Source organism: Saccopteryx bilineata, chromosome 5 (assembly GCF_036850765.1).
Source record: "Saccopteryx bilineata isolate mSacBil1 chromosome 5, mSacBil1_pri_phased_curated, whole genome shotgun sequence".
Lineage (NCBI taxonomy): Eukaryota > Metazoa > Chordata > Mammalia > Chiroptera > Emballonuridae > Saccopteryx > Saccopteryx bilineata.
In genome coordinates, this window is record NC_089494.1 from 148,763,136 (window position 1) to 148,783,943 (window position 20,808).

Below are 20,808 nucleotides of genomic sequence, written 5' to 3' on the forward strand. Positions count from 1 at the left end.
TCTCTTACCCTCATTCTCTTTCCCCATCTGCTCAACAGATTCAGAGGATGAAACCAAAATATAGCGAGCCCAAGGCTCACCTCAGTGAGAAGAACCACCTGGTAATCAGAAACATCCTGGACCCTTCCCTAAGTGAGAAATAAATTTATAACATGTTTGAGTCACTATATATTCAGTAGTCAATTTGTTACCACATCCCAGAATTACTCTAATATACAAGCTGAAAGAGGACTTTTCAAAAACTCTAAAAGATTTAGGATCCCATGAAACACAGCCACACTCTAATCTTACTCAGTAAGTGGAAAATAATTGATAGTTTATAGTGAACATCTACGATAAAAGGAGTATCAAGAAACAAGCGTCTTACATTTTTGAAGCAGAAAGGAGGTGCTTCTTCTGTTCCATGCTGCTTGTGATAATCTGCCCAGTCAAAGTCCTGGCCGGAGTAACCTGTGCAGGACAAAGCACAAGAAAACAGCATTAATCAAGTTCAACCTCAGAAAATGGGTGGTGTATCACTAATGAGAATCCGAAGTGGTGCAAGGATAGGCCCCCAAAAGGTGAAGCCCATTGACAGCACATCAGACTTTATAAGGCTTGAATAAATTATTTTGAAAAATGTTAAGTACTACAGACAAGTAAGGTACACCCTTATCATAACATAGTGCCTGAACCTAGGTAAAGAAGGGGGAAATTTACCCACATCAGCACATGACAGTGGGTAGATCTGCTGTGGGGAAGAATAGATAATATTGAGGGAGGAGTATAAGAAACAACTACCCATATACACCAAAGTGATTTTCTTTCTTTCTTCATTTCACTGGGGGGCAGCGGGCAGTGCAATTATACAATATATATCCATCATAACCACCACAACAAGATATGAGAGAAGGTGAGAGAAAAAAAACAGTTCTAAATTATAAAATAAAACAAGAACAGGTGTATGGCTTAACCTAGATAGAAAAACACATCTTAATATGAGTGTGTGCATTTCTTGTGGAAAAGGTTAGCAATGGACATAAAAAATATAGCAACAACTAGAATTCATTCAAACTGTGCAAAAGGTCACTATATTCTTCATTTAGTGTTCAAAGCTTCATTATTAGTTTCAGTGTATATAAAATACACATGTATACTTTTATGCAAAAGAAATTGGGGAAATTTCCTTCCCCCCATATTGTCATAAATTTATATCAGCAAATTCACTTAACATGGGGACATGAGTTACTAAATCCCAAGGTTGCAGAGTGACTACAGAAATTCTTTATTAAAAAAATTCAAGATACTGGTTGCCTCCTACCTCCATATGTACTCACAAGTACAAAATAATATTCTTTTCAGTAAGCTTGGTTCATTTAACTTTTCTTATGATGGGGTATTAACTGAGAAAGCAGCTGTCCTCCTCTGGCCCAGGGACTGTCCCTTGACTCTCCCATACCCTGGCTGCCCACCAGTGGCAGAGGTACCCTCTTCTTTGTAAAATATCGCTCTCATTCTATGAAGACTAACAATTCCTCATTTCTTTCAACAAGGAGATAAGTCTCAGAGTTCTGAGATGCTATGTACTCTTTCCAGCTAGTTCTCGAAAGGTCTTTCACATCTTCCACCTGACCTTCCCCTCATCACTCTCTCCAGAGCTGTCCCTCCAGCCAGATGCTCTTGCATCAGAGGTTTCCAGAAGGGGCAAAAACAACTTTCTTATGAATATTTATAAGCAAAACAAAAAGTCTCTTAAGGTAATGCAAGTTCTTCTACAATTACTACCACCTGCCACTTTAAGAGTAGTAGTCTATCTGGAACTATTTTAGATCACGTACTCACATGAATGTATAAGAATAGGAGAATTTGTCAAAAGACACTTCAAACTGATGAGACATTACCTAATAGTATGAAGGGCACTGAATGAGAAGGGAGGACTGGTTTTAGACCCACTTCTACCAGCAACTAGATAGTCCAAGGTAAAAGTACATGAAATCTTCTGGCAACAGACCTTATCTGCTAATTCACAAAATGAGAAGGTCCTTCAAGCCTCCTCTAGCTGCTATATTCCATGATTTTGAACAACCATTACTAATAGTTTATCATTACTGCTTAGGATATTTTTCTTCCCTCTGTGGTTAATGTCCTTTTCTTTGCCTAGGAGAAAAGTGTGGCAGGGTTGAGAAAGGTTATGTAACAAGAATTCCCTACATGAGCTCCTAATTGAAAAGCTGCATGCAAGGTGACTCCCTGCAAGAGAAAGACCCCATGTGTTTGGGGTGTGCACAGTCAACTTGGTTAAAGTCAAGATTGCCTGTTCCACCTCTTCCCTTGACATCTGATACTTTCTCAGTTATTTTTTTTTTATTCAGGAAGGGGGAGGGAGGCAGAGAGATAGTCTGCATCCCAACTGGAATCTACCTAGCAAGCCTACTAGCAAGTGATGCTCTGCCCATCTGGGGAGTTGATCTGTTGTTCAGAAGCCAAGCTCTTCTTAGCACCTGAGGTAGAGGCCTGGAGCGATCTTCAGGGCCTGGGGCCAACTTGCTCCAATAGAGCCATGGCTGCAGGATGGGGAGAGAGAGAGAGAGAGAGAGAGAGAGAGAGAGAGAGAGAAGCTTGGGGGGGGGGGACAGAAGGGTGCTTCTCCTGTGTGCCCTGACCAGGAATTGAACCCGGAACATCCACATGCTGGGCCGATGCTCTACCACTGAGCCAACCAGTCAAGGCCTTTCTCAGTAAATTCTGAGTGAAGAAATCTCATCAAGAGATCCTGGGGAAGGAAGAAATTAGGGGAAAATAAATCCTAAATTAATTTAAGTATTCTTTATGGTTAATATCTGTCCAGTTAAAACTTTTCAACTTATAAATCACTTCTACAGACAGGCATTTAGCAAGATTTTCTATAATCACATCCATAATCGCCAACCTTCAATGGGCTTCAACCCACTCCACAAAATGTCATGCTCCATGGTTTCTTGGACCAACATTCAATCCTTTATATCCAGTCTTCAAGACCCTCTATGGGGAGCCATTATAATCTAATAATTTCAAGAGATAACCATGTCTTGCTGAGTATATAAATAATAATTAATTATTCTGGCCTTAGAAAGCTCTCTTTTCCCTGAACATCTGAACAGCCAAGACTTCTCCTCTTCCTTCTCTTAGAGACCTTTATTCACTTCATCACTTAAAATTCTTTTCCTTTGGGCTGATAATGAGCTCTCTTTGTAAGGCAGTTTTGTGACAGCTCAGAAAATAACTGCTACATAAAAACAAATTGCTGTGGCTTGTATAATAGAGACAACAGGGGTCAATTATACTCATTAATCAACAAAGACAGAACAAGAGGTATTAAGGCTTAACTCAGCCAGGAAAACATGTTTTCAACCTGGAAGAGAGGGAAATAGCAAAGGGAAAAAGAAAATAGAGGGAAATCAAAACTCCCTGGGTTATTAAAATTTGCAAAAAGCTGCCATAGGCAACTGTTGAACCACAACCACTAGAGTTATTTCAGCTTTTATTAGTGTTTATTCTGAATAAAGTTCCAACTGCTACAGATCTAAAAGGGAACAGGTCAATGACCCATTTCCATATGACACAAATTAATTGACATACAACAGCTCCACTTGCAAACATTGTTACTGGCAGATAAGTAGACAATTCTTTTAAAACACAATTTGGCAGTAAATATGTTCATGGGCTTTCATACAGTTTCATTTCTGGGAATTTAGTCCATAAAAACAACCCTAAAAACTGAAAAAGTGTTATACATTAAGATACAATGGCATTATTACTGATAGTATGGGGTAGGGGATGGGACTTTGCACCCAAATATAGGCAATGATATGAAACTTATCCAAGTCCATGAAGAATCATGTAGACATGAAATTAAACATAGTTTGTTGAAAAAAAAGTCATGAAAAATGATTGCTATTGTCATTTGAGATGAAAAGACTGGTATAAGCATATACAGAGTTATCAAATTTATATTTAAAATATGCAAAGAAAAAACCATAGGCAATGTAAGAAAAACTTAATAGTAAATATCAAAATAATGATCTGGGTGGTAGGACTCTGGGATACCTTTTTTGTCTACCTCTTTGCATGTTCACAAGCTTTCACTAATCATGAATTACTTCAGTAATAAATATTATTTGAAAGCATAGCATCTTTGCTCTATTTTAAAAGATAATTAAGGTACCGGTCAATTAAGGTTTAATTCAATACATGGAATATACCATGATTGCTTCCCCAAAGCTATCCTCTCACTTCTGGTATGCTAACAGATTCCTGACTATATGCAGTTCCTATAGAAAGTTGGTTCTCGCCTCGGTACCAGAAAGTGAATCACGACAACCCTGAGGCAGTCGTCATGGTCGGGCTCCTTGCCAATGACTTGGGATAGAGGGGAGGAGACAGGTTACTTTCTAATAAAAGAGACCACAAGAGTAAGAGCTGCTCTTCTATGCTGGTTGGATATGAAAACAAAAAAAATTGTTCAGTCTTAAAAAAAATAATAATAAAATCAGAAAAAGAATAGTATGCCTGCCATCACCCTGAATGGCAAAATGAAAGACAATATGAATCCATCATTGTAATGACTGCTGGGAAACAGATATTTTTATGCTTTTCTCGTTGGCTTATATCTTGAAAATCCACTGCAGATAACAATTTGGAAATGTGTTAAAAAATTTTTAAGATGGTGTCTACTTCTCCAACCTAGCTATTTGTTTATTTACATATTCATTCATTCAATATTTTTAATTTTATTGAATTTATTAGGGTGACAATAGTTATTATTTCAGGTGCCCAACTCCATAACACATGTCTGTACATCATGTTGTACATATTCATTCACTTAGAAACATTTAGTAAGTGCATGCTATATGCTAGGTAGGTTTCTGATACTAGGGATACAGAAGTGAACAAAACCGAAAAAGATCCTTACCTCCACAGAGCTTACATTTCAGGGAGAGGAGACAGAATACACAAATATAAAAAGTCAGATGATCACAGGTGCTATAGAGAGAAGAGGGAGAAGAGGCGCAGGAAGGGCTGCACTGAAGAAGGCCTTAAGGAAATGTTGAAAGGCAGAGGAGTGTGGAAGCAGAACCACGTGGCCCTGGGGGAAGGGTGTGCCAGGCAGAGAGACCAGTAACTGCAAAAGCAAAATTCTAGCAAAAGATTGCAAGTTATAAGAAGATAATATAATGTCGATTTTAAAAGAAGTAACCGATAAATCCAATGCAAAACCAATTAAAAGCCAATGAATTTCTTTTTTAGAGCCATAAAAACTATAAAATTCACATACAAAAATAACCAAGATAATTTTGGAAAGGGAAAAAAAGTAAAGTGATTCACCTAATAAATATCAAGACATTGTAAAATAAACTCAATTTTCAAAAGTGAGGTATCTCTGCCCTGGCCTGTTGGCTCAGCGGTACAGCATCAGTCCAGCGTGTGGAAGTCCCAGGTTCGATTCCCAGCCAGGGCACATAGGAGAAGCACCATCTGCTTCTCCACCCCTCCCCTTCTCCTTCCTCTCTGTCTCTCCCTTCCTCTCCCTCAGTCAAGGCTCCATTGGAGCAAAGTTGGCCCTGGGCACTGAAGATGGCTCCATGGCGTCCACCTCAGGCACCAGAATGGCTCTGGTTGCAACAGAGCAACACCCCAGATGGGCAGAGCATCGCCCCCTGGTGGGCATGCCGGGTGGATTCCGGTTGGGAGCATGCAGGAGTCTGTCTGACTGCCTCTGGGCTTCTCACTTCATAAAAATAAAAATATTTTTAAAAAGTGAGGCATCTCTGCAGGGATGGACACACAGACCAATGAAGGAAGCAAAGTAACTGAGAATAAGATAAGGTCATAAGGGACTGGATATACTCCAGTGGTGGCATTACCGATCAAAAAAGAAACAGTAGGCTATTCAACCAAGATACTGAGACAACTGGTGAATTTGAAAATCCAATTCAATTTAAGCAAAAATAATTAAAATGAAAATTTTCTTTTTTTGTAGCATACACAAATTTCAAGTATGTTAAAGGGCTAAATATGAAAAACAACACTGCAAGACTTTTGAAGAAAATATAGAAGAACATTGGTAGGAAAGATGTCTAAAGACATACATACAAATCATAAAAGATGGATTTTTTACTATATTTTTATAATTTAATAACATATAATACTTGAACATATAACACCATTAAAAATTTATAAAAAACAAGCCACAGATAAGACTGTATTTGTGAAGAACAATGTTGAGGAAGAATTCATATTAGACTATATAAATACTTGCATAATCAAAAGAGAAAGGGCAAAAAATATAATCAACAATTCAGAGGAAACAGAAATTGTCAACTAGCATATGATAACCTACTCAACAGCCCTAGTAGTCAGGGGCACCCACGTGACACAAGGGGACCCATTTCACTCCCAGCAGGGTGGAAACGTTCAACAGGCATAAGAATATCACAATAGTAAGGAGGATACAAAATGGGAACTCTCAGACCATACTGATGGAAATATGAGTTGGTATAAACGGTCAGCACTTGGCAACATCTAAGGAATTCCAGCAGCCCCACAGGTAGTAAATACCCAGAAGGACCTTACACACTTGAGCACATGTACAAAGATGTACTTTAGAGTGTTGTCTACAAAAAGAAAATTAGAAATACCGTGAATGTCTATCAATGGGATATAGATTTCAAAAATTATAGTATGTTCATAAAACAGGTAAAATGAATAAACAATCTACATACATCAACATGGAAAAAATATGAAAAATGTTAACGTATAGAAGTTAAAGACATACATAGCATGATATCATTTATGTGTATATCAAAACAAAATCTTCTGGACAATGACTATAATAAAAACAAGAGACTGGTGCAGAGATAGATAAAAAAGAAACCAAGGTAGCCATGCAGTAAAGCCATGCAGCCATGCATAAATCTTTAGAAGGTGGCATATGAGTATACACGGTTGGGGAGACAGGAAGGGAGGGGCACAGAATGGGGGCAGGACTTTAATTCATTCAACACTCAATGAATATTTACCAAGAGCCACACACTATTCTAGCTACTCGAGAAGAATAAGAGAACAAGACAACAATCTTTGCTCCTGTGGATTTCCATTTTAGTGAAGACTGATTTTTTTAAAAGGACAAAGAAGTAAAATATGATTTACTTATTTGTATCTTACATGATACAAAAGTTCAGTGTAAGAAAGCCAGGCAAAGAAGGAAATAAAATCGTTGGGGGTGGCGATTTCCAACTGATATTAAATAGGACAGCCAAAATAGATTGCCTCAAAATGCGACACCCAAGTCAGGACTGAGGAAAGAAAAATGTGCCAAGCAGAGGTACCAGTGAATGCCAGTGTCCTATGAAGGGGGCGTGCGCCTTGTTCCAGGAAGGACAGTAAGGCCAGTGTGACGGAGCTACTGGGCAGTGTCTTAGCAGTTGGGGCCAGACACGGAGCTGGTGGGCGTTGCGGGCTGTTTTCAAAACCAGACTTAGCCACTGAGTGAGGTCTGGGCAGACAGAGGAGGGCCAAGTGTGATTCGTATTTTTAAAAGATCACTCTGACTGCTGTTGACAGACAGTAAACTGAGGAAAGCAGTCTACTGCAGTAACCACCCGGGCTGAGATTTAAAGGGACCTGGACTAGGGCGGCCGTGATGAAGCATGGTCAGAGCCTGAAAATGTTGACAGGATTCACAGTGGATTAAATATGGGGCATCAGAAATGGAGAGCCAAGGACGACTCAGTCTTAGGGTGTATCTATTATGCTTTATTTCATTTTTTAAAAATCTGAATCAAACATGGCAGCATGTTAGCAGCTGTTCAATCAAGGTGGCAACTGCATGAGTGTGTTTATTTTCTGTCTCCTTCGGTATGTAGGAAATATAATAGATTAGACAATACACTGAGTTCATCAGTCGGTGTCCAGGAAAAGATAATACCAATTAGGGTTCACTACTTTGTGTCCTGATAATAATTAAAATATACCCTTACTTCCTAAATTGTTTTCACAGTTTCTGTGTCCATTACGACAGCCAGCCAGTAGAGACAAAGTGCTAAAATTAGTCACTTACTTCAACCTTTGCTCAACATTTTACAACAGAAGTTAAAGGTTAAACATTTTCTATGAAGATCCTTGAGTGGGATGTTTTCTCCACTAATTCTATGACTAATGATGTTACATGCCATGGAGGTTAGTGAAATAATTTAAAAATAGCAAGTCATGGTTGATACCCCATACACATTTGAACTTAGTTGATTTATTTACCTGTCTGATAACTTTCAGTGCCTATAATATTGAACTGTTGTTTACTGGATTTAAACTAATGGGCTAAAACCTCCAAGGCTCTGTCCTTGATGCACCAGGAAAGTATGTGCTCATACAGAGACAGCTCTGAAAAATTCCTACTCACTCTGATTATCTCTAAAGCCTGGGGACAGACTTAAAAAAAAAAAAAAAAGGAATGGAGTTAAAACAATGTGAGTAAGGATCTGTTTGCACACATTTCCTCCCCCACTGGGTGTCTTTTGTTCGTCATCTGCTGGTTCCCTCTGCCTGGGAGTGAGCTGGGATATCTTTACGTAAGCAGTGTTTATGGTTCTAACAGAAATCTAGACAATGTATTACACTCATGGAAAACACACTCACAAGAAAACAATTCTCAGCATGTACAGTAAATCTGATATACTCTTTTTATAAAGCTCAAAATTTAAGTTAAAAATAACAAACTTATTTTAAAGACAGTGTAAACTTCCATGCATTAGTAAAGCAAAGGCTGGGGTCTGAGAAAATTCTACAGCATAATTCCCAGTCTTATGGTGACACATAAGACATGTAACAATTACAGGACCTCAGAAGAAAACCATCAAATCAGTGTTAGGGAAATCACTACCACCTCCTCCAAACTGTAATTCATTTTAATTACAAAAATAAACATATTCCACTCACTCTCACAAAATGAAAAGGGAGATCAATAAATAAAGCCATGACTTTTTCATATCTACAAAACACTTGGAAAAGTATACCTGAGAATTGAAAGTCTCCAAATGCTCTAACATAGAGACAATTTCAGTCACAGAAAAGTCAGGGTGGACTGACATTAGCAAATCCTGTGTAAGGCCACCAAATGGCCCTGAATTCCTGAGGATGGCTTTTATGCAGCAAGAGGTAACAGCAGTAAAGCATTGAATCGGCTATTTTGAAAAAAAGCACTACATCTAGGATCTTAAGCTAACTTCTGCTTCAGGACTGGAAAAATGTAATAAAACTGAACCTCAGTTTTCCCACACATAAAATGATTAGAGCTGATGAGATATCTTTAAGATCTTTTTTAGTTATAAAAACCAATATGTTTATTTTTAATAGATAATACATTACTTTAGATAAAAGAAGTTTTAAAACCAACTTTTTAAAAATTTTTAAATAGATCTTATTACTAACTAGAAATTTGCGAAGTCCAACTAAGGAGCATTTACGATATCTTGGAAAAGATTTTCTTCAATGAACATGAAGCCCATCTGTGCGCGTGGTTTGATCAGAGCAGTTAGAAAGAAACAAAGGTGGTCCAAGGAGCTTTCAAACTCCACAGTGACCTAATGTTAACATTTCACAACAGGAAAGGGCTTCTCTCATCTACTGCCAATACAGACTGTTTATGATATTAAACCTGTATAGTCATTTAATTGTAAGGGATTATAAAATTACTTAAGAGTTCTGTCATCTGCCCCAGGCGCTAGAGTGGCTCTGGTCGCGGCAGAGCATCGCCCCCTGGTGGGCAGAGCATCGCCGCGTGCCGGGTGGATCCCAGTCGGGTGCATGCGGGAGTCTGACTGTCTCTCCCCGTTTCCAGCTTCAGAAAATAAAAGAAAAAGAAAAAAAGAAAAAAGAAAAAAAAAAGAGTTCTGTCATTTCTTTGATTCTGTGCAGTATCTTGGGATGCAGTGGGTGTCCCACTTTGACAGTCCTGAGAGCCAATGCACAGGGGTTGGGCTGGAGTCCTTTGTGAGTGCCGAACGGAAGCAAATCTACACAGTGGGCAGTGTGGTGACTGCCAGGGAGGGGGTGGAGGAGGATTTAGGGGGATAAATGGTGATGGGGGGAGACTTGACTTAGGGTGGTGAGCAGATAATACAGGATACAAATGATGTATTGTAGAATTGTACACGTGAAACCTGTATAATTCTGTTAACCAGTGTCACCCCAATAAAAAGGAAAAAACAACAACTTAGGTCTCATGAACAAGAGTCCTCACCATGATGGAGAACAGGACCAGGAATCAGACCTCCTGCCCTGTGACTATGTATGGCTCTTGGCAGGTTACATAAACTCTCTATGACTAAGTTTCCTCATAGGGCAATCCTCATTCTGAGGATTAAGTGACCTAGGCTCTTAAAACAGGATAAAAACAGTGATACGTAGAAGTTCAGCATATTCTAATTAGACCACATTCCATTACTGCAGAAGCTAAATGTGAAGAGTGAAGAAGCAACAGCTGGAGTGGAGATATTCAAAAGCATCTCCTCTGTGGGAATGAGCACGGGAGAAAAATGAGGATAAAAGCTTAAGATATCAAAGTATATCATGTCAGTGGAGTACAGGCACACCATGGATGGGTTAGGCATAAACTCAATTAAAGGGGGTACACTGTATATGGTGGCCATCAGGAAAACTGGGACTTAACCTGTGAGTATCAATTCTCTCCCAATATGGTTAACACTACGTGTAAATCAGTCCTCGGCCAGCTGAAAAGATTAGCACAAAACCCCTGTAGTATCTGTGGTTAGCTGTTAAAATCCCCCCAGAAATGGACTTTTCTAATCTTTCCTGGTTTTCTCTTCTATTATTCCCTTCATTTCCTCCACATCTCCTCTCCCTTTGCCTTGCTGCTTTCTTCCCTGAACGAACCATAGACCTAAAAGAGACAACAAATCATGTCACTAACCTCACAGCACAGTACGAGGATCTCAACTGAATTATTTTAATGTATTAAAGCATCAACTTATTGGATATCTGGGAGCAACTGGGCTGTAGGGAAAATCTGATTTATTGCAAATAAAAAAGTAAAGAAATGCTTCACTAGCATTTTATTGCATTTTCAAAGCCACGTCATGGATACTCTTAAGTGTTTAGCCACAAGCACTTGGCAACCCTGTGCCTCTATCACCACACGACGGCAGCACAGCCGCCCACCACACAGCCACCCTGACCGGAGCCAGCGCTGCGGAGGGGCCCACAGGCCTTGCCAGGGAAGGAAGCTGGAACAGACTCCTTTATCAAGCTAACCATGAAACACTATTTTCTAACTCCTTCAAAATTGTGAAATTTCTCCAGCTACACAAAAGTAATACTTCAGTGACAATTCAACACCCTCCTGAATCACCCCAACCCTGCAAATTTCCAGAGAATACAAACCTTTAGGAGGTGTGAGATTGACTCCATTTTTAAGGCACCACTGTACTGGTAAAATCCCCAAAGAATCTGCATGGCACAGCATTGAGAGTTTACTAGGTTCTGGTCTCAGGTCATCAATAGTCACTTGAAAAAACTGATTGTTAAAAACCTAAAAGAGAAAAACAATACAACCAACAGTTAGTTCCCTGGGATTACATATTAGACTAGTAATGAAATACCAGCACAGCTTCCAAATGCAATCAGTATAGTTCATCAAATGGTCTGACCACAAACTGATATTTCAATGTGTATTACTAAATTTATCCAGTTGCTAAAAAGTTAGAGTTGATCACCGTGGTCCTAATAGTAAAATGTAAACAAGTAAGCAGAAGATAGAGGAGACAGAGACTGAAACATAAACCAACAGTCGCAGTTGGACGATGAACAAAGCCTGGCCCAGGGGAATGCCGAGGCCAACACTGAAAGGTCTAACTGCTTTCTCCATGTCCACAGCAGGTCATGCAAGAACCTCGGAGGTCTGGCCTACAAATGCCAGTCTCCTCTAGTGTGTATCACTCACTCATCTTGTGTCCACCCAGGGCCCCAGCCTCCAGCCCAGGAGGAAGTCGTTCACAGCAGGCCATCCTTAGTCAGCATTCTCAGCCTCACACCCCTCCCCACTGTCAGGCTGTCAGACAGCACTGTACTGTTTCCGGCCTGTCCTGGGAGTCAGTGCTGCTGGGGTCCGTTCCCAGCCACTCACTTGTAATACAGGGCTCCGCTCTGTGCCCCCACATAATCAGGCTTGTATCTCTGCACTGAAAATCCTCACTTGTTTTTCCTGTGCTCTGATACCACATCTGTCTCTCCCAACAGATCCCAAGTGCTTTGAGGACTGTATAGCCTCTTCGTTTCTCATCAAAGTACTGCCACCACCCAGAGAAAATGCTTTATACACAGAAACTGGATAATCACCTGCTGAATATAGTGGGGAAAAGAAGTCCATAAAGAAATAGGAACAAGGCACGCTGATGGAAAAAGCAGGGTGCAAAATTCAAGTGAACCCTAACAGTAAAAAGCATGATGAATTTAAAGAACCAAGTATGTAAAACAGACTAGAGAAAAAACCCCCAGCACTTTCCCAGCTCAACAGAAAACTGTCTTTCTTAGGAAAACTTGACACTCTCTCTAAACTATAATTCCTGGCTTTTTCATTTACAAAATATTTTCTGGAACCAACCTAGTTCAAAGATAAGCAGGAGAGTAAACTCACTTCAGTTCTTGGTGTTAATTCCAGTAAATAGGATTCCCTGCCTAAGTTTTGCAAAGGATCAAACATCACCTTCCCAGGAAGGACTTCCCTGACAACCCTATTTAAAATCACATCTTCTCTTCCTCTGCCAACAGTCCATTAGTCTCTTCCCTGATGCATCTTCCTCCTTTTTATTTAACATGTGACATACTATATTTGTTTACTTATTACTTCAGAGGAAAGCACAATGGTTCAGAAACACTGGTTCATTCTGGTCCAGAACAAACAGGCTTTGAACTAAAGCCTGGAGCAGTTAACCAACTGCCTCAAACTACGCAGCTCAGAGTTAGCTGAAATAGAAACAGAACCCAAGATGTATAACTCCAGTATCTTTTGTACTAAACAATGCAATATATTTCACATAATAGATGTAATAGATGGTATTGTCACCACCACCATCTTCTGTCAATATCTCACTGTTTTGGAATACCAAAACACATAATTCCACTGTACTGATAATGTTTGGTCATTTAATACTGGATCTGCTACATGTTTACCTGTTTGCTGGTCTATTTGTGTTTTTTTTTTTTAAGGTGCGAGCAGTGGAGATGGTGAAGCAGATTCCCGCATGTGCCACGAATAAAATCCACGTGACAATACCACCTGGGGTCAATGCTTGAGTAACCGAGCTATTTTTAGTGCCTGAGACTGGCCTGCTTGACCCAATCAAGCTATGCTCAGTCCCTGAGGCCACATTCAAACCACTGGCTTCAGGAGGGAAGAGGGAAAGAAGGCGGAGAGTGAGGTAAGGAGAAGCAGATGGTCGCTTCTGTGCCGTGACCAGGAATCAAACCCGAGACATCACATGCCGGGCTGACTCTCTATCTGCTGAGCCACCAGCCAATGCCCTGGTCTAATTGCTTTAACTTTCTTACTTACTTTATTTGTTTGTTTGTTTGTTTATTTATTCAACAGTTATGCCATCAAGAAAAGCCTCAAAGCAAATCAAAATGAAATTTTCATTATGAGTAATGCAAATAGTGTATTATATTCTCAAACTTAATATTCTAAAACATTTTACAATGTTAAGAGAAACATATTTACTTAATAATACCTTCTACATGAAAATTATTCTGATACTTTGTTACATGTAGATGAGTCTTGAACCTGGGGAGGTGCTCATCCATATCATGCATTATACAACACATGACCAATATGAGGAGAAGGGATAGATAAAAAAAAGAATGACAAGGGTTTTACCTTTGGTACAAAGAGTAAGAAATATAAAAATTAAAATGCATCTTAAAAATCAAAGAATATATCCACTTACCTCCCAGTCCCAAGAATTATTTAGGGAACGAACTGTTTTATTGTGGAAACCAAGTTACTATCACTGGAAGTCTACCCAACAAGATATAAATTTTCAGGCTGAAACTAATTATAATTAATATGTCACATCCTAACAGTGTGTGTGTGTGTGTGTGTGTGTGTGTGTGTGTGTGTGTGTATAACAATTTAAAGGCATAAAAATTTGAGAGTCCACCACTAACAGGGTAATAAGCTCATTTGCATCTGTTTGGATTTTTAAAAAAAAAATAAATTCCAAGTGAAGCTGACATCATAGCCTCTTAGAATGAGGACCAGGCAATACACATCCAGGTAAATGGGCAGCCGGCACCACTGAATCACTCGCTATTTGAACAAAGGGAAATTCTGGTGACGTTTCAACAAGATGTCACTCTTTAGTTTTCTACAAATGTGCAACCACCAGTGTATGGACATGACAGCACACATTTCAACCCCAAGTTTTAGCACTCATAGTGTCAGTAAATATCTGTTCTCACATGTAGTTATTCTTTAAATAAATTATTTCAACAGTTATAAGAATAATTTATGTTCGCTAAAGAAAAAATATTTCAAGGAAAAAAGCATTTCATTATCATAACTATTTGTCATATTCTGTAATACACTGTCACCACTGTATTTCTCAAATTTAGCAAATCATAAGTAAAAAAAAAGCATAACTCAAGTAATTTTAAAACACTAATCACTGCATGAACAAATCCAGTCTCTTTCAGAAAAATAAAAATAAAAAAAGAATTAACGTTTTTAGTGTCTTCAACTTCATAAAATTCAGAATTCAATCTGTGACATCCAAAAAGATCATATTCTAGGACCACGCATCTGAGGATCATATATTTCATATCATTATTCTCTGGTTGAAAAGTCCTATTTCAACTTGCTTATAGGGTTTCTCAGGAATGTGACAGTTACGGGAGCTACTAAGGACATATCTGATGGTACCGCAAATACAGCTGAGACATTCTTCCATGTGAAGCATCATTAAAGAAATGCCTTTGTTTTTATTTCCAAGATCAAGTATATTCTCGTAATAAGGAGAGAAAAGAAAATAGACCCAACTGATTTCTTCTTATTTATTATGTGACTATTTTTTTGGAAAAGTACTTCACTGATCAAGGCTCTCAGGAAAAAAATAAATAAACAAAATAGTCCTTTCTTTGAGTTGTTTACAATAATGAAATACAAAAACCCACAGCAGATAAACAATCAAGTTATTCAAATTCTTTGAAATCAAAATATAAATTTCTTCTCTCTTCCTCTTAGATCACAGATTTTAAGACAGACCATTTTTCCACAGGAACCAAATGCAAACTGATCGGCACTGTTGGTAAAGGTCTCCAAAATAGGAAAGCAAATCAAAGACGACAATAAATGTAAAGTTAGAAGTATCCTGTTGGATCACGAAAGACTTACTTTTATCTAAAGAATGACTGATGTCCCAAAACCACTACAGGGACAAAGGGCTGCAGTCTATCTTGATCATCCTCCTCACACAATAGTATTTTCATTTCAAAAGTTACATGTGGACAGTGAGCCCATAGAAAACGCAGCAATGTGCATGACTGTGAAGGAAAAATGACTTCCTCTTCGGTTGCTATGTTGAAAACAGTGTGCTGAATGCTTCACTGGACTTTTGATTCCAGCTAGAGGGCTGGCCCACTGGTGCTGTGTGTCTTCCACTACCCTCCACAGGACTTTGTAATGAACAAACTTAGAATTCAGTTCTAAAACTCTGTTTTTGTATTTCACCAGCTAAAAAGGGTAAGATGACTCAACAGTTCCCTTGGATTCCCAGATGCCTGTGGAATGCTTTTTTCTAGGAAGGTAACTGTGATAAGAGTACTAAATGGGACTGAAGGTTTGAGTGAACGTAGTTAATATTTCACTGAGCATTCACATCACATGAGCCAAGCACTGTGCTGGGCACTTCATACACGATTTCTTATTTCTCCCAATAACATGAAGTAGACAGTATAATACCTACTGTATACAAATAAAAACCAAGGTTTTTAAAATATAAGTAAATTATTTAGCTAGTAATTAGTAAAGCTGGTTGGGATTTACCTGCAAAGCCATCTGTTTAGACAAAAACATTATGCCCCCCAAGGAATTAAAATGTTAAACATTACATTAGTAGGGCTCATGAGACCTTGTGGAATTGACTTTTGAACCATTAATTACATTCTCCACAAAATGTGCTTTAACTAAAACAGACAGTAGTGTGCTAAGTTTCTTGGTTTCTTCCACCATTTATAAGATAATTAAGGTAGAAACACATACTTTAGATGTTACCACAGCTGACTTCATTGAGATCTCTTTGATGTTATAATATTAAAAGCCTAACACACCATAATAAAAAAGGTTTCACATGAAAAAGTAATTTCAGCCCTGGCTGGTTAGCTCAGTGGTAAAGCATCAACCTGGCATGTGGATGTTCCAGGTTCGATTCCCAGTCAGGGCACACAGGAGAAGCCACACTCTATTTCCCTACCGCTACCCGTCTCCCTTCTCTCTTTCTTCCTCTACTGCAGTCATAGCTTGATTGGTTCAAGCACATCACCCAGGAGCTGAGGACAGTTCTGTGGAGCCACTGCCTCAGGTGTTAAAAATAATTCAGTTGCAAGCATGGCCCCAGATGGGCAGAGCATCAGCCCCAGATGGGGGTGGCCAGGTGGTTCCTTGTCAGGAAGCATGTAGGAGTCTGTTTATCTCCCCTCCTCTCAGTTAAAAAGGAAGAAAACAAAAGAAAAAGTAATTTCATTTTAAATCTGCAATTCTCAGAAGCATGACTTTTCCTTTAGTCAATGAAAGCAGACGATTAAAAGGAAGTAGAAATGTTGACACACAGACAATGTGAATTTGCCTTGCACTATTTTCAGGTATTTTCAAAATACAAATAGGTCATATTAACTACTAACAGCGCAGAAGGAGCAAGTTCACTGCAAGTTCACAGCCACACATCTAAACCTTCCTCCAAGTCACTCATGGAGACAAGTGCCCAAAGACTTGTACTATCAGAAGACAAGTGAAACTCACCCCATTCCTTACAAGAGGGGACATCTGATTAGACTCCCTCTGTGCTACCAGTCATAAAGAGAGAGCTCCAGGTAGTCCTGGATGGAAGAGAAGGCACTTGCCTTAGGTTTACTTGGCATTGTGGCTCATCCTTGTGCGACCATATTTCAACTGGTTGGCTTTGAGTAGAAAGACTTATTTTATCCACTCTGGAGGTTGAGGTGAAGAGCAGAGAAGAGAAACTCACCTTGGTCACTGATGCAGGACAGATATGAAAGGGTTCTCTCATATTCATTGTTTCTAACTTCATCCCAACTGTGAAGAAATGGCTTCGCAAATCTGCATGATCCTGTAGGGAAAAGGGTACAAATACTGAATGTGCTGGTATTGTAAATTAACTCAGTAACTGTCTGGATGCTATCCTTGAACATTTTATTGGGCAAATGAAGTCATATTGAAATAATTAACCCTCCTCATTTCAAATTTCTAATTATTGCAAGATACTGTGGGTTTAATTATTTTCTGCAGGCTAAATTGCTTTTCCTAGAGAGAGGAAACAAGCCTTTGTGGCCATGCTTAAATTTACATGAAGCAAAATGTTAAAATGGCACCGCTTTGATTTTCTTCGGCGCTGTAAAGGAAGCACAGCAGAGTAATGGAGGCGGCCAGTCATCTCAAACACAGCAGGGACATCTTCAGAAAACATGGCCTCTTGCCACTGGAGTGACTTCACAGGGCTTCTGTGAGTACCTTGTGGTGATACAGCGTGTCCTTGTGTCTCATGTCTAAGAGCACAGAGCTTACCAGTTAATGGTGGTGAGCCAATAATCTTGAAGATGTGTGCACACAAGGGTCCCAAATAGCCCTGCAGACGATCAGAACCTGACTCCTGCTCAATAAGGACGGGCAATGCTCCCAGCTGAACAGATCTCTGGCAGTTGCTTTTTTTTTTTCTTTTTTGTTTTTTTGTATTTTTCTGAAGCTGGAAACGGGGAGAGACAGTCTGACAGACTCCCGCATGCGCCCGACCGGGATCCACCAGCCACGCCCATCAGGGGGACGATGCTCTGCCGCGACCAGAGCCACTCTGGCGCCTGGGGAAGAGGCCAAGGAGCCATCCCCAGCGCCCGGGCCATCTTTGCTCCAATGGAGCCTTGGCTGCGGGAGGGGAAGAGAGAGACAGAGAGGAAGGGGGGGGGGGGAGTGGAGAAGCAAATGGGCGCTTCTCCTATGTGCCCTGGCCGGGAATCGAACCCCGGTCCCCAGCACGCCAGGCCGACGCTCTACCGCTGAACCAACCGGCCAGGGCCATCTCTGGCAGTTTTATGACCTGCTCACAGCGACCTTATGTGTGCAAGGTGGACCTTTCCTGCCTTCTCAAAAAACAAATTTCAATATCCAATTCAGCTATATAGCAATAGATGAAGCTGGCTGGATGCTGGATTCCAGGATTTATCTTGCTGAGATGGACATTACTTCATAACTCGCAGTCTGTATAAACAGTAGGGGCAAAATAAATGTCTCTGAGGAAATAATTGCCAATGAATCCCTCTATTTCTAAATATATCAATTCGGTGAGAAGTTCAAAAATACCTGGGACCTACTACTTTCTTCTATCTGTAAATCTACAGAGGTTCTCTCATTAATTCAGTGATGCTTTCTACATTCAATTCTGATAAATGGCCAGAGCCTTGCTGGGCTGTGCCTGCTCCCTGACCAAAGCTAGTCAATGCAGTGGGTGTACCACAGGAGACTAGAGAAGAAGAGCTGCTTATACAATTCTCGACCACTCTGTTGCTTTACCAAAGAAGGTAAGAATGTCAGCACCTATAGAACCACAGGATCATCTCATTTCTGTCACCACAGCAGTCTACAAAGGTCTCCATACCCAATGAATGAAAAGTAAGTGTTGGCTGTGGCAGAAACAAATAATGTCACATCCAGAATGAGAAGGAGGTGTTCTATGTGCAATGACTCATATGACAAAAATCCACTGAAAGAACTTGTCCATTCTAACCCTTTATCAATTCCTTAAGTGCTTACAGTAATCACTTCATAAAAATATATGCAGAAGGAAAAGCAGAAGGAAATATTTTTAGGTGCAGGAAATTATTTCATACAGAAAACAGAGCATTCATTTTTTAAAGTGGCTGGGGAAGTTGGGTCCAAACAAAGAATGTAAAAAGAAAGAGTACAGACAGTTCAATACATATTAATACACATCAACCATAATGCCAAGGCAAAGCCAGAAACCACAGGTGTTGAGACAAAAGTAGAAAATTAAAAATGATTAACTGACATCTGAATTAAAAGGATGAAAGTTAACGTTCTTATCAGATGTCAATGGCTCCCAACATCTCACAATCAACAGGAATTTAGGCACTTTTTGAATTTGCAGATAAATATTTTTCTCTTTAAAGCACAAAACTAACCTTTTGAAAAGTTAAATGATTCTAAAATTATAATGAAATAAAACTGTGAATATAGTCAAGTTTAAGCAATCATCATTACTTATCAACAATACAAAAAATGCCTTCATGTACTAATGACACATTTCTAACTCTTAATAAGCTGTCCAGATGAATGCAGTATTTTCATAGAAGTTCTGTTTCCCTCTCTAACAAAGCAGAACTTCCCTCTCATTACTCACAATTACCAGGGTAAACATTCCTGAGATGTGGTTCACCAGTAATAGAAATCTTGTCATTTCTTCCTGCTGCCTCCATCTCCAGAGCTCTCCTTGTGATTTCCATTTCACCTGCTCACCTGCTGGCCTCTGCTTTGCATGTCCCTTAGGAGAATGTCCTGATAGCATTCTGGGCTACTGGGCTACCCACCCAGAATTTGAGTTTCAGTTTGTGTGCCCAATTTCTGTCCCATATACTTTGTTCCTACCTTTGCTCTCTCAGTAGAGCCAGTTTTCTAAGTAGAGTTGACCCAGGATCCCAGACACTCATCCAGGCTCTCAGTCTGACCCATTACCACTGACTTGAAGTCTTGAGCCAAGTCTACATCTATTTTATATCTCTGCTCCAAGCCCAATCACAGCTTCCAAAGCTGTGTTGAAAACTGTGCCCCCCCCCCAACCCCGCACCAGAAACCGTACACTATTAGTTGTCCTCTAACTGCTGCCATATTTTATTCAAAGTTGTCTAGGGCAGTGGTCCCCAACCCCCGGGCCACGGACCGGTACTGGCCCATTGGCCATTTGGTACCAGTCTGCAGAGAAAGAATAAATAACTTACACTATTTCCGTTTTATTTATATTTAAGTCTGAATGATGTTTTATTTTTAAAAAATGACCAGATTCCCTCTGTTACATCTGTCTAAGACTCACTCTTGACGCTTGTCTCAGTCATGTGATACATTTATCCGTCCCACCCTAAAGGGCGGTCCGTGAAAATATTTTCTGACATTAAACCGGTTCGTGGCCCCAAAAAAGGTTGGGAATCACTGGTCCAGGGGAACCAGGTAATGCTTGCCTTTCTTTAGAAATGAAGCATAAGGTCTTAAGATAACAGTTTGCTCCTTTAAGCAGCATTCTCCTTTCAGTGTTATAAATGCTTATTATTAATGATTACACTGTATGCTGCATCAAAGGTGCCTCTAGATTATAAGGGGATCACTTTGTGCAGATATTACACACTCTCTTCCTTCTTTCCTGGAGTGTCTGTGCACTTGTTCCATCAGCCACTCGATGTCTTTTCCTCTCTGCTCATCCATAAAAAATACCATTCATGTCAAAGACATACATGGCCATATGTGAGATAAAAATATTAATGATA

General features: G+C 39.7%; 1 protein-coding gene across 8 annotated transcripts in view; it reads right to left on the reverse strand.

Moving 5' to 3' along the window:
* Window positions 1-20,808, reverse strand: part of SFMBT2 (Scm like with four mbt domains 2) — a 251,723-nt gene that overhangs the window by 77,088 nt on the left and 153,827 nt on the right. For all 8 annotated transcript variants that reach the window (XM_066279374.1, XM_066279376.1, XM_066279375.1 and 5 more), the window contains 3 exons: window positions 17,271-17,372; window positions 11,416-11,563; window positions 368-450 (listed from right to left, as the gene is read on the reverse strand). In XM_066279374.1, the coding sequence (XP_066135471.1) occupies window positions 368-450; window positions 11,416-11,563; window positions 17,271-17,372 (333 nt within the window). The remainder of the gene's footprint in view (window positions 1-367; window positions 451-11,415; window positions 11,564-17,270; window positions 17,373-20,808) is intronic.